Source organism: Leptodactylus fuscus, chromosome 1 (assembly GCF_031893055.1).
Source record: "Leptodactylus fuscus isolate aLepFus1 chromosome 1, aLepFus1.hap2, whole genome shotgun sequence".
NCBI lineage: Eukaryota > Metazoa > Chordata > Amphibia > Anura > Leptodactylidae > Leptodactylus > Leptodactylus fuscus.
In genome coordinates, this window is record NC_134265.1 from 108,976,218 (window position 1) to 108,991,223 (window position 15,006).

The 15,006-nt window shown below is 40.4% G+C and overlaps 1 protein-coding gene across 1 annotated transcript; it reads left to right on the forward strand.

Annotated features, from left to right (window-relative positions):
* Nucleotides 1–1,125: 1,125 nt before the first annotated feature.
* YDJC (YdjC chitooligosaccharide deacetylase homolog) lies at nt 1,126–12,768 on the forward strand. Its single transcript, XM_075262526.1, has 6 exons — nt 1,126–1,201; nt 6,193–6,378; nt 7,437–7,596; nt 9,067–9,166; nt 9,909–10,086; nt 11,418–12,768. Exons 2-6 carry the CDS (start codon nt 6,212–6,214, stop codon nt 11,752–11,754), a joined length of 942 nt encoding a protein of 313 aa, XP_075118627.1. The 5' UTR covers nt 1,126–1,201; nt 6,193–6,211; the 3' UTR covers nt 11,755–12,768.
* Nucleotides 12,769–15,006: the final 2,238 nt, after the last annotated feature.

Genomic DNA, 15,006 nt, shown 5'->3' on the forward strand with positions numbered 1-15,006 from the left:
TAACAGTGGGTGGGGCTAAATTTCCCGCAGCGCACATTTTATCCCTCTTTTGGTTCTTCAACAGTTGGGAGGTATGGGTACAGGGGGCAATGGAAAGATGTTAGAAGGTGGATGGGGGGGATTGTTGGGACATCGGGTGTGCGGCACTGCGGAGAGGGAACTGGGGCAATAATATATAATATATAAGTTTTTAGCTGGAGAATAATAATGATGTAGGCTATACTACTATCATAGCAGCCTGTTTGGGGGTGGGACTTTCACTGTAAAGGAGTATTCACGTTGCGTTTTTGGCCTTCCTTGCCGGGATACGTTGGTAATTAGTCACAATCAGCTCCCCACTTATCCCTGCACGGAGAACTGCAGGCCCCCCTTTCTTTTTAATGGCCAGTTCTTCATGCAGGGATAAGTTGACAGCTGATTTTGATTGGTTACCAACGTATCCCGGCAAGGGAGGCCAAAAACGCAATGTGAATAAGCCCTGAGGATTTATTAGGAGGGCTCTTATAGATGGTGTTGGCTCTCTATAGGCGCTGTCACACATAGCAGATTTTACCTGCAAATAGAATCTGATTAAGCCTTGTAATGCTGCTAAATAAAGGGAAATGTAATACAGAATTGGTATGTCGCAAAATAAGGTCGTTTTAAAATTTGGGGGGGGGGGGGGCCCAGACACTTAGGCTGTATGGGGCCCCAAAATTCCTGATGGCGGCCCTGTGTGCAGCATCAGGTCTGTGGAGCAATAGCAGGGATGGCACATAGTTATATCTGAGTGCTGCCTGTGCCTCCACTAACACATTGATTTCCTAGACAGGTATAGGATCTGTCCTGAGGTTTGCCATACATGGACCTGTAATGGTGTGTAAGGGGCCATAAAAAGTAATATGTGAATATCACTACTAGCAGCCTGACATAGGACACCAAGCACACGAGCATGTGGATAGAAACTGGAAATACATCCGAGTTATCATGCAGCTTGGGCCACGGTGGTAAATCTGGCGCATTACCACACTGGCGACTAACAAGACCCCTCTAGTCACCGACAGTAACCCGAGCCCAGGCTGCACTGTCTGTCAGGCAGGAATAAGGGGAGGGTCCTCGGTGACGTCAGTGACACAGGGACGGGACTGTACCGGCCTGTCAGAGGAAATGAAGACTTCGGGCGAAGCGGAGCGAGTGTCGTGATCGCTGTAGAGTCCCGGAGGTGAGGAGCCGAGAGCAGCGGGTACCGGGAGGCCTAATCCACTGTTTATCTCCTAATCCCAGCCATTCTGTATCTGCTATCATTCCTCTCCTGCGCCATACACTCCGCTATATCCCTGCAGCAGCACCGGCCGCCTGCTACTCTGCTAGCTGCATATATACCTGTAGCAGTTTATATGCAGTTCTGGCTCGCCTCGCACTTGGCCGGGTTGCCTTGGCTCCGCAGTGACGGGAGTATATGGGGTGACAAGTGTAGCTGGCCTCAGGGTGATTCTGCAAGTTGTGCCCGAGTAACCTTCACCCTTCATATCTAAGAGGATGGAAAACATAGGAGAGTATGGGGAACCTTATATTAATCCCACAGCTGCCGGGTGACTGAGAGTCTGCTGACGGGTGACAGAGGTGACTACACACCTACCATAGGAAATGCATGAAGCTGTCTTTATATACTACTAAGCAACTGGTGTGTAGGAGCAACCAAGGTTACTATGTAATAATATAAGGTTACTATGTAATAATATAAGGTTACTATGTAATAATATAAGGTTAGTATGTAATAGTATAAGGTTACTATGTAATAATATAAGGTTACTATGTAATAGTATAAGGTTACTATGTAATAATATAAGGTTACTATGTAATAATATAAGGTTACTATGTAATAATATAAGGTTAGTATGTAATAGTATAAGGTTACTATGTAATAATATAAGGTTACTATGTAATAATATAAGGTTACTATGTAATAATATAAGGTTACTATGTAATAATATAAGGTTACTATGTAATAATATAAGGTTACTATGTAATAATATAAGGTTACTATGTAATAGTATAAGGTTACTATGTAATAGTATAAGGTTACTATGTAATAATATAAGGTTACTATGTAATAATATAAGGTTACTATGTAATAATATAAGGTTAGTATGTAATAGTATAAGGTTACTATGTAATAATATAAGGTTACTATGTAATAATAACTATATAAAGTTATGTAATAATATAAGGTTACTATGTAATAATAACTATACAGTCCTATGAAAAAGTTTGGGCACCCCTATTAATCTTAATCATTTTTAGTTCTAAATATTTTGGTGTTTGCAACAGCCATTTCAGTTTGATATATCTAATAACTGATGGACACAGTAATATTTCAGGATTGAAATGAGGTTTATTGTACTAACAGAAAATGCGCAATATGCATTAAACCAAAATTTGACCGGTGCAAAAATATGGGCACCTCAACAGAAAAGTGACATTAATATTTAGTAGATCCTCCTTTTGCAGAGATAACAGCCTCTAGTCGCTTCCTGTAGCTTTTAATCAGTTCCTGGATCCTGGATGAAGGTATTTTGGACCATTTCTTTCTACAAAACAATTCAAGTTCAGTTAAGTTTGATGGTCGCCGAACATGGACAGCCCGCTCTCAAATGATCTGAAAACAAAGATTGTTCAACATAGTTGTTCAGGGGAAGGATACAAAACGTTGTCTCAGAGATTTAACCTGTCAGTTTCCACTGTGAGGAACATAGTAAGGAAATGGAAGACCACAGGGACAGTTCTTGTTAAGCCCAGAAGTGGCAGGCCAAGAAAAATATCAGAAAGGCAGAGAAGAAGAATGGTGAGAACAGTCAAGGACAATCCACAGACCACCTCCAAAGAGCTGCAGCATCATCTTGCTGCAGATGGTGTCACTGTGCATCGGTCAACTATACAGCGCACTTTGCACAAATAGAAGCTGTATGGGAGAGTGATGAGAAAGAAGCCGTTTCTGCACGTACGCCACAAATAGAGTTGCTTGAGGTATGAAAAAGCACATTTGGACAAGGCAGCTTCATTTTGGAAACAAAAATTGAGTTGTTTGGTTATAAAAAAAGGCGTTGTGCATGGCGTCCAAAAAGAAACAGCATTCCAAGAAAAACACTTGCTACCCACTGTAAAATTTGGTGGAGGTTCCATCATGCTTTGGGGCTGTGTGGCCAATGCCGGCGTCGGGAATCTTGTTAAAGTTGAGGGTCGCATGGATTCCACTCAGTATCAGCAGATTCTTGAGAATAATATTCAAGAATCAGTGACGAAGTTGAAGTTACGCCGGGGATGGATATTTCAGCAAGACAATGATCCAAAACACTGCTCCAAATCCTCAGGCATTCATGCAGAGGAACAATTACAATGTTCTGGAATGGCCATCCCAGTCCCCAGACCTGAATATCATTGAACATTTGTGGGATGATTTGAAGCGGGCTGTCCATGCTCGGCGACCATCTAACTTAACTGAACTTGAATTGTTTGTCCAAAATACCTTTATCCAGGATCCAGGAACTGATTAAAAGCTACAGGAAGCGACTAGAGGCTGTTATCTTTGCAAAAGGAGGATCTACTAAATATTAATGTCACTTTTCTGTTGAGGTGCCCATACTTTTGCACCGGTCAAATTTTGGTTTAATGCATATTGCGCATTTTCTGTTAGTACAATAAACCTCATTTCAATCCTGAAATATTACTGTGTCCATCAGTTATTAGATATATCAAACTGAAATGGCTGTTGCAAACACCAAAATATTTAGAACTAAAAATGATTAAGATTAATAGGGGTGCCCAAACTTTTTCATAGGACTGTATAAGGTTACTATGCAATAACTATGGAAGGTTAAAATGTAATAATAACTATATAAAGTTATGTAATAATATAAGGTTACTATGTAATAATATAAGGTTACTATGTAATAATAACTATATAAAGTTATGTAATAATATAAGGTTACTATGTAATAATAACTATATAAAGTTATGTAATAATATAAGGTTACTATGTAATAATATAAGGTTACTATGTAATAATAACTATATAAAGTTATGTAATAATATAAGGTTACTATGTAATAATATAAGGTTACTATGTAATAATAACTATATAAAGTTATGTAATAATATAAGGTTACTATGTAATAACTTTGTAAGTTTACTATGTAATAATAACTATATAAGGTTACTATGCAATAACTATGGAAGGTTAAAATGTAATAACTATATAAGGTTATTATGTAATAACCATACAAGTTTATTATGTAATGTGTAACATTTGCTACAGGTGACATGTACACGTACACACACACACACAATGGCTTTTATTGTATCTGTGGTACTATTTTAGTGAAGATTTCAGAACAAGTACTTATCCTCATTTCACAGCCTATGCATAATCTACTGTAGATCTGCTAGTGTGATCAGATATCAGATGAGGAAATACATGTGACCTAGTGCATGCAAACAATTTTTCCAACCCTGTATCTGTATATTTGGAAAATCATTCTGGTTCTTGCCATTGTCTGCAATGTATGTTCCTCAAACAACTAGAATATAGGTATTGGAAACCATAGGAACAAAGAGCAGTACATATACAGCTGTGGTCAACTTTTGTTTTTTCTAAATGATGTCCTGTGCAGGGTGCAGTTTATATTGGGTTTGAGCAATGTTTTTCTATTACAGTGCTTCACATCCTCCAAGCTGTAGCAATAAATTGTCTTTCAACCCAACAGCCACTGTTCACTTGCCATATTAAGCTTCTTCTTGTCACCTCCGCCCTATTGTGTCATGACTCATAATCTGCTGTTTATTTCCATGGCCCAGCAATTAGGTATACTCTGACCTGACCTGACAGTGACCCAAACTAATAGCATCGTATATAAATGATGTATTATACTAGTCTGTAACCCGCCTTGTACTTTGTAATGCTTCCTAATCAATCTTCTAAGAAGAAATCATATTAGGACATATTAATGTCATAGATGGGCAGTCCTGACTACTGAATGGCCATCTATAGCCAGAGTGGGAACCCACTTGTACTTATTAAAGAGAATCAGTCATGTGCATTTTCCTCCTTACAGGCCCCAGCATGTTTAGCAGTAAGATAAGGCATTTCTAATGGTTCTCCTCACTAATTTGTCACCAGCAGCTTTAGAGATGAGCGAACACTGTTCGGATCAGCCGATCCGAACAGCACGCACGCATTGAAATGAATGGAAGCACCTGGTACTTCCGCTTTGACGCCGGCCGGCCGCTTAACCCCTCGCGTGCCGGCTACGTCCATTCATTTCAATGCGTGCGTGCTGTTCGGATCGGCTGATCCGAACAGTACTCGCTCATCTCTATTAGAAATCTTAGATCTCTGCGTGCTAATGCGGCCTAACTAGTCTCAGGGCGGTATCTGCTTCTTCTCTTGCCATCATTGCTGGGATTTTCATCCTGGAAGGTGTAAGTGACAGCTCCCCTGCTCCCCTAATGTCACCCTTTGACTGAACCCAACCACTGCAGAATCCTGGTTGTGCCTACTTCATTCTACACTGTCCCCAGCTCCTGGTGGCTTCTGTGTATGTGCCTCCCATCCAGACCAAGGGACCGTGTAGAGGGAAACAGGCACACAAGATTCAGTGACACTTGGGGTGGCTCGCAAGGTGATGTCACACAGCAGACCATCTCTGGTCAGTCTGTTAACTCAGTACTTGTTTCTGACCACCTAGTTTCTCCCCTTCTTTTTCTGCAAAGTTGTTTCAACTGTGATAAGGGATTGGACTGAGCCTTTGTTAGAGATAACTCTGTTTTATTTACAAGTATGCTGCTGGTCTGTGATGAAAATCAATAAGTGGAGGGGAGAGGAGAGGAGACAGAGGGGCGGGTGAAACCCTGAGATGGAAAGCCCCTTTAAGTCAACTTCTTTGCACAGCAAGCTATTTGCATGTATACTGGTGTCTGTGCACGCGTACACACACACACACACACTAGGAAATGAGTTACAGTACTCAGAAAATACACATTGGCTGGAATCATCTGTTTCTAGCTTTGCACAGTAGGACCCCTGTAAAACTGCATTACCCCTTCCTTGGCAGAACCTAGATAATATAAGAATGTGGCTCAGTAGTTAAAAGAATAAAATGTTTGAATGTTTTCTTTATTTTATTTTATTTTATTTTTTTGTTTGGATTCTCACAGTTACTCCGGGCTGCAGGCAATGTCTGTGAATACCAGAATCAAGCTGGTGGTGACCGGAGATGACTTTGGTTACTGTCCTCGCAGAGACATTGGCATTGTTGAATGCTTCAACACTGGTGCCATTACTAATGTATCTCTTCTAGTGAATGGCAGCAACGCAGCTTGTGCAGCAGATTTGGCACACAGGTGAGATATTCACAGTGAAAACAGCTGCTATCTGAATGTGATAAAAAGCAAACACATGGCGGCTAATGATCTTCTGTTTACATGTACACGTATGCAGGTTATTTTCTGCACACGTCTGCCACCTCACATCACCAGTGACTATACTTGTACGTTCCACAAAATGTTTACCATGCTCACAACGGCACACCTTTTTTTTTTTTCAAAGTGACATAACTGGATGTGTTTCACAAGTAAAACACATTTTACAATTTTGTCATGTTTATTGCTCAATCCAAAATTCCCCTTTGTTGCTACATGTCAATTTCTCCGAATATCAAACAACTTTGTGGTTCAGTATATAATTTTATTGAAGATATTACCAATATAATTCATAACAGGTCAGGTATATTGGGATAAATGTCCTGCAGAGGAAAACAGGGAGAATAAATCCACTGATAGAAAAGATGACACTGCATACAGTAAGAAATAGTGAGATTGATACATACGGCCTACGCATGTCACACATAGTAAGTCATGTGCATCAGGGATGGATGCATGAATATATGCATATGACTGAACAGAAACAAGAAAATGGTAGTTGAGCATAGCATCCGGTCCAAGAAACGGCTAGCTGAAACTGGATGCTGGTGCAGTGCATACAGTGCACCAGCATCCAGTCGCGGCCTTTCCCTCCGGGTTAGGCCAAAATGAATGGGCCTAGTCGGGAGGGAGTGTTGCGCCGCGGACGTCTGTGGCTGATTCAGCCGTGGATTCCATCTGAAGAAAGGGCATGTCGCTTCTTTTTTCCACGAGCTGGAACAAACCGCTCGCTGAAAAAGGAACCCATTGAATTCAATTGGAGGCATTTTTTGAACCGAATTGTGACGCAGATTCTGTGTCAAAATCCAGCCCAAAAAACCCCGTTCGAACCCAGCTTTAGAGAGGTCCTATCAGAATCTAAGAATCTTTGATATGGTGAGGGTGTGCTACTAATTTGGAGTAGCGATTAGATTGTAAAATGTGGCAAATGTGCCGTACCCCTTTGTAGAGCTCATAAAATGACCCTCTTTTTTCTATAGGTATAATATCCCAATTGGTTTGCATGCTAATCTGTCAGAGGGAATACCAGTATGTAACGAACTGCGTCAAAACTCCACTCTTGTCAATGCTCGAGGAGTTTTTCTTGGAAAAATGGGTATCCGCAAAGCACTGGCTCAAGGACTGCTCAACATGTCAGAGGTGAGTCAACGATTAGATGCAGTATACAATAGATTTATTTTGTAGCTTATTAATAGATGTATTTACATTACGATAGGTAGAGGAAAGAGGTGTATGTGTGCGTGTGTGTGGTTTTTGCTTTTTGTTTTTCCTTCGTGTACCTGGTTCAACACTAATAGCTGGATATAGAAGATCTAGAACTTTTCTTTTCAGAGATTACTATACATGCAGATGATGTTTGATCATAATATGGAAGTCGTAGCTTTTATTTCATGCTACTAGTGCTAATATGGACATAAAATCATGCCTGCACATGGCTCTGATGTTAGTGTGACATGAATCCTGCCACAAAACAAGTCACTCTTAGCTCTTGCCTGAAGCAATTTCTGTGCTGCAATATGAATTATGTAACTGTGTTTATATTGTTTACCACTGAATACATATTAAGTAAACTAGAGGATAGTGTGTGGTTTTGTTTAGTTTTTTTATGGGAGGGGTTTGATCTACATTTTATGTATTGCTATAGCTGTATGTTTCAACCTTCTCTCTGATATTTCCCTTTAAGTCTGTTAATGTTTGGCCCCATTATGATCCTTAAAGGGTTATTCCAGTTCTTTTTGTATTGATGATTTATCCCTAGTAAACAGTGAAGGGATCACAGCACTTGCACAAGTGTCAGACCACCACTGATGTTTTGCTCCCCCTGTGCAGTATAATTGTCCTGTCTCAGCCTGATACCCTACCTAACTGCCGACCTCACTGGATATGACTTGATGACTGCATAACTATATGAAGATGCTCCTCACCCCATGTGACTAGTTAAAGGGGTTATCCAGGTTCTAATATTGATGTCTTCCCTGTTCAGGTACAGTGCATCTCCCAGTATTGTTTACATGTTAGCCTTGAACAGCAAGGCTAGCAGTGGGTTTTGGTGCGGCACCACTGTCCCAATGAAGCTTATGGGGTAGCGCTGCAATACCAAAAAACTCAACACTACAAATCTTACAAGTGAGCACTGCTGCTTCCGGGCATGTAAACAACACCGGGGTAGCGCTTTCCCAGGGAATCAGATTTGTGGGGGTCTTGGCTGTACAGTAATCCAGCACTTTCCATTAAAGGGGTTTTCCCTCAAACATAACAATATTTAATATATAGACTAATAGGATTGGAATGTTTTTGCTAATCTAAATAATTGAAAAATTCGTCAGAGTTGTAAATATTTTCTCTTAGTGGTGACAGTCTTTGTCTTGTTCAATTGTCAATGCATCAGACCATGAATACATTGTTGTAGCCATTGGCAACAGATCAAGACAAGGCTGTCACCATTAAAATTTTTAGAAATATACTTAAATCTTTACCAAACTGATAAAAGGTAAACATTATTGCAAATATATTATCTACAAACTTAAATCTGGTTCTGTTTATGGGGAAAACCCCTTTAATTGCACATTACAGCCATAATTGCCAAACTACTGCCCATCTAATTGTCAGGTTCAGCAAGAATTGAGTGCCCAGGTCAAGCGATTTCGTGAGTTGACTGGACAGAACCCTCAACACATGGATGGGCATCAGCATGTTCATGTCTTGCCAAGTAAGATTGTGTTTTGTTTTGTTTTTTGGTAATAAACATGTTTACAGATCAGTACAATGTAATGTTTTGCATACAGGCCATGACAAGATAGACGGGCCTTGCTATGGCCCTAATGCCTGGTGTATCACCTATCTATAGGTGATAAATCTCTGATCACTGCATGCAGGGTTCTTCTGTCCGCTTGAGAAGTCGGACATCTTCTCTTGCGGACAGGAAAGGACGGGCACGGAGTGCAAAAGAACGCACCCGATGCCCATTCAAGTGAATGACAGGTGTCACGGACACATCTAGTGTCCGCTCCTAGTGTCCGTGACAGATTTTGAGCGGACACTAGGAGCGGACACTACATGTCGGACACCGACGGTAGTGTGAACGCCCCCTAAGACCCCCACTGATTATTAAAACAAAGGTCCCAAGCTCTCCCTGGCATCTCACTGTACTGCCAAGAACAGTGCCCAGCTGTCTTCATGCATTGGCTTGGATTTAGACTCCTCCTTTAAAAGGAGTTGTCTCAGGAGATCTCATTTGCTTCCCCTGGGGATTTATGCAATCTGGACCTAGGGAGTTAGAACTAACTTGGAAACCCCAGTTTCCGGAGAAAGGAAGTTAAATTAAAATCCCAGGACAGTCCTCTTTAATGTGGCTCTGCAGTGAAGATGAAGGGGGTTTAGGAATCCCATTCTCATGATTTGTTTGGTGATGACTGTCCTTTGTGAGAAAATTGTGTTGTTTTTTTAAACAGAAATTCGAGAAGAGTTTGCACAAGTGTTAAGTGAGCATGGTATTCCATACACGCGTGTTCCCATAGAAATAGGACTGCACAGATGTACCTGGATCAAGGAGGAACTAATGGAGTTTTACAGAGGTGTGGAGGAAGATTCTTTAAACAGTGTGGAAATCTTTAAAAGCCATGGGATTCGGTAAGAATTAACCTAATATCACCTTACCTTTAGTTATGGAATTCTATTCCAATCTGTCCATGCACTGAGAATGGAAGGGAATGTGAGTGTTTACTGGTTTTAGTTAAGTAAAGTTTGATCAAGGTATCAATCATACAATTTCCTTACATATGCTACTATGTGTTTGAGTTTCTCCCCATTTTCAGGATGCTCATTTACCATCAGCGAATGAACGATTTGTGGCACCAGACTTCATACTTTATAGCAGACAACAAGAGAGATATACAGTATTGTTGTTTCTGGTATATTTAAAGCAGCTCTCCAGAGACAAGTTTATGGCCACCCTGTAGAGAGCCTTGTATGGCACAATCCATGTAGTTTCATCATACAGGGAGTGAGATTGTGACTTTTGGAAAGGACAGAATGGGATATAATTCCTAACAGGATGGAATGACCCAGTATAAGAGTGATCCCATGAATTTTCAGATGGAATCAATGACTGATAATTAGAGATGAGCGAACAGCGTTCGATCGAGTACATGTTCGATCGGATATCAGGCTGTTCAAGATGTTCGATTCGAGTTGAACATCAGGTGGCAAATCACTAAAAATTTGATTCCCCTCCCACCTTTCCTGGCGCTTTTTTTGCACCAATAACTGCGCAGGGGAGGTGGGACAGGAACTACGAGAATGGAGGCATCGAAAAAAAAATCGGAAAAAGTAATTGGCTGGCTAATTCAGGTAACCTCCAATTTATACCAACAGTGGATTTAATATCCGGTTCATGTGAGACTGTGAACTATGTGACTGTGAGACAGGGATAGATGTACAGGCAGGGTTAGCTAGGGATTACCTTTATTTAGGTGGGAATGTCACTCACCCAGCTCTTTGGGGCTCTATCTGGTCGGGATCCCTGTCAGCTTGCAATATGTGTGAGACTCCCAGTTGCAGACAGCATCTGTGAAGCTTGTATGGTGGAACACAAAGCCAATAGGACACAGATAAAGTTGAATACAATAGTGGTGCATGGATCTAAGGACGCAGATAAAGTAAATATTGGGACCTGTTGCCTGGATTGGTGGGATGGCACCCATAGCATTGGACTCTTCAGTTCAGAGGAGTACCATAGGGCCATTTGTACTTCAATTAAAGTGGCCCTGAGCTCTTAACTTGAGTGTACATTTTGGAGAGAAAATGTAATGCCGTTTCTATATCTCCTGCTATGTATGGACTTGCCCCACCTCAACCTTTTTATAATTTAGTTTCAGATATCGTACAGTATATGAGTAACTGTTCTGTTCTATCTTAGGCAAGAAAATATTTGGTAATCTTTTTCATTGTGTTTTGTATAGATGGCCTGATGCATACATTGGGCTGGGTACCATGGGGGAGAACATGACAATAAAGAATATTCAGCGTGCCCTGGAATACAGCATTCAGTCTCTTCACAAGTGCCTAACAGAACAAAGCTCACTACACAGTCCAACCTCTCACTCCAGCATCAGTATCGAACTAATGACACACCCTGGCTACCCCAGTGTATCATCTGAAGGGGGTTGTGGAGAGGGTCCGGATGACTTCTCTCAGTCTTGGGAAAGATTACATGAAATGAACATTCTTAAAGACCCATTATTGCATAGTTATTACAGAGATCTGGGTATACGTATGTGTGCTTTTAGAGACCTTTGATAGAGGTCAATGATGTGCCTTCTGTTGAACAGCAAATGGTCAAATATATTAGCATGCAAAAAAATTTGGGACCATGAAGAAATTTCAATCTAGACAATTTTTTTAATCCATTTGTGTAAGTTTGTATAATTACAATCTTACATTCCGAAAATTAATTCTCCATTTGCATATATTATGCAACTTCAGTCCATAACCTCTAACGCTTGCCAGGGTTTATGCTGTTCTGTAGGGTGTTTATCCTGCACCTTACAATGCTGCTCATCCCACAAAATAACATATGTTTGAGATTTGCAAAGCTTTGTGCCAGGTAGTCTATCAATGATCAGTTTCTTTAACAAAGACTTTTAGATTGCGTTGCAGCATTATGAAATTTGACATGTCTTCTGTTGTGTTTCTTATATATTTGTATTGTAATTCCCCTAAAAGATCAGACCTATAGCAATTTTTCTTAGCGCTTCACATCGTTGGACATAGGGAATGGTAGCACTCAGTTGTCATTGTATTCTTAAATGGAAGAGGACTATTGGACAAAATAATAGTTATGTAAAAGATGATGCTTGGAATTATTTTGAGTACTGCATCTGCATACATTGGAAAGAAGGCCTTACAGTCAGTAATTTGAAGCAGCAATAGCTATTGAACTATAGCTAACTATAGACATAAACATCTGACAATACATATTTCATTTCAGACTCCTCTATTTAGAAGAAAAAAAAAAAATTCTTATGGATTCCACATTTTTGCATGCTAGTATGTGTATCATTTTTATTGACTGCAAATTAAAATGTTAATTTACATTAAATTATCTGTATAAATATAGAATATATTTAAAATAGCTAATGGCTATTGCCAAGGAAAATTTTAAAATTTCTTATTGTTATTCATCGTCTAAAGCGATGATTTTTCTGCCTAATAAGATACATCTGCAATTCAGTGGTTATGAAATTTCATTGTATTTATCAATTTGCATCACAGAAGCCATTAAAAAGTTTTATACTCTGTACCATCCCTGTCTGTATACACGGAAGTGTCTCAACCCGGTAAGATTCTGTATATGCAGGTATTTTTATTTGGTGTAATCCTGGCGCCATCTGTAAATACCTGCTCGAAAGAAGTGATCACATAAACGGCACAGTCCAATAGAGAGTTACACAATTTCTACAATATTCACATGACTGGCCAAGTCCTATAATTTAAAGGGATCCTATCTTTCAAACCCTGTTTTTTCTAACTAATACGGCGGAATAGTCTTAAGAAAGGCTATTCGTCTCCTCCCTTTTGTTGTCTTCTCTGCGCCGCCGTTTGCCTAAAATCTTCTGGCGGTGTCTTCTAACTTCTAGGCCTCGGGCCTAGGGCAAAGCTGACTGTGCATACTCACGTCCACAAGAAAAATGGCCGCTTACATAGTATTGTAAGCGGCCATTTTCTTGTGGCCAGCGGTAGAAATCCCGGTTTCCTTCTGTATGCAAATGAGTTCTCTTGCAGTACTGGGTGCGGTCCCCAGCGCTCAAACAGCACTGGTGGCGCCCCCAATGCTGCGAGAGAACTTTCCAGCAACGCCTCTATCTTCGCCTGGAACAGCCTCTCCCTGCGTCTTCTGGCGCTGGCTTCAAACTTCTAGGAATGTGCAGTCGGCTCTGCCATTCGGACTTGGGCAGGGCCGACTGTGCATGCCAGCGGCCATTTTCTTATGGCCGCTTACCCCAGCTTACTGTGTAAGCAGCCACAAGAAAATGGCCGCATACACCAGTTTACTGCGGAAGCGGCCACAGGAAAATTACCCCCCCCCCCCACACTGCTGCAAGAGAACTAATTTGCATACAGAAGAAAACCAGGATTTCTACCGAACGGCAGTGCAGAGAAGACATCTAAAAGGTAGGAGAAGACTAGTCTTTCTTAAGACTATTCCTACATGTTAGGGAGAAAAAATTTAATTTTAATGATTGAAACCCTTTAAAGTTTAGGCCACTGTTGTTGGTTGGGATTTAAAAAAAACTACATTTCACAGCATTCACTGTGCAGCCAGTATCCGCCTCAAAATCCTGACCAAAAAGACGGCTTCCATTCTTTCAGGTGGATTCGCCTCGTGACATCCACCTGAAGACACTCTCTCCTGACTAGGCCCATTCATTTGGGCCTAATCCAGAGCAGACTGCGTGACTGGAACTGTCAGTGCACAGGAACAGAATGCTTGCTATGGGTTACTAACACCGTTTTGTTTTTAGACCATTTTAAGAAACCTGCCCCTATGGGTCAATGAATTTCAAGGACAGCACACAGACGCCCTGTTCTTGTCGTAAGTGGGAGTTCCAAAATTCAGACATTGAACATTAGAACATTAAGACTTAGGCCAAACCCTTCAAATATCTCCATTTTACAATCCATTCAGATCTGTGCCAAGCCTCACATTGTGTTTCCAAGTTTTAGGATACACACATTAAAATTTGGGTCAACCACTTTAGCTAGCAGGGTATACTCACATATGCCAAATGTTAGTGCCAAGACTGAAAATCTGTACAATACTCTGAATGTGGCAGTTTGTGTTACATGCTTATGGATTTCTGCAAGCCCCATTCAGATGAATGAGACACAGAAATAATGGTTTGAAGGTAGATATACTTCAAGTATAATAAAAGAAAATTTATCAAGTAGGCTTTAAGACACTCAGAAATTATGGGTATATGTGAAAAATGGAGTCACAACAGGGCAGCTTGGTTTACCCCTTTAATAAACATAATCTCAACATCCGGCAGAATTACAGAAGAACGGGCTCATTTCCAACAGTTTTAAGTTTTTTTTCCTTTTTTATTTAATATTCTTTATGTTACAAACTGAAGGAGAACTTACCAAGTCCCACAAAGCACAGTGCAACACTGAAAGGAAAACTAAGAGCCAAAATGTTCGACAATCCCCCTCCCTTTGGTGGGTTTTATGGGCCATGGTTATGTAATCCCTCCAATGTCAGAAATTCAGAAGATAGATCTGACACCAAGAAGACTGCTAATGGGAGGGGTGGTGACAGCAGACTAAAACCTAACAAATAAAGGACCTTCGGCTGGGAGTGTTCAAAATTGATGACAGAAATATTACAAAAAAAAAAAAAAATCCTAAGCGATGCTACAGTTTAACCCTATGGGTTAAAAAAAAATTAAATAAAAAAAAAAAAATAGTTGAGATTTGTGTGTAATTCACTGCTTAAGATCATAGATGAAAAGAAAAACTATATTTTGCAATTAAGAATGAAACAAGTGA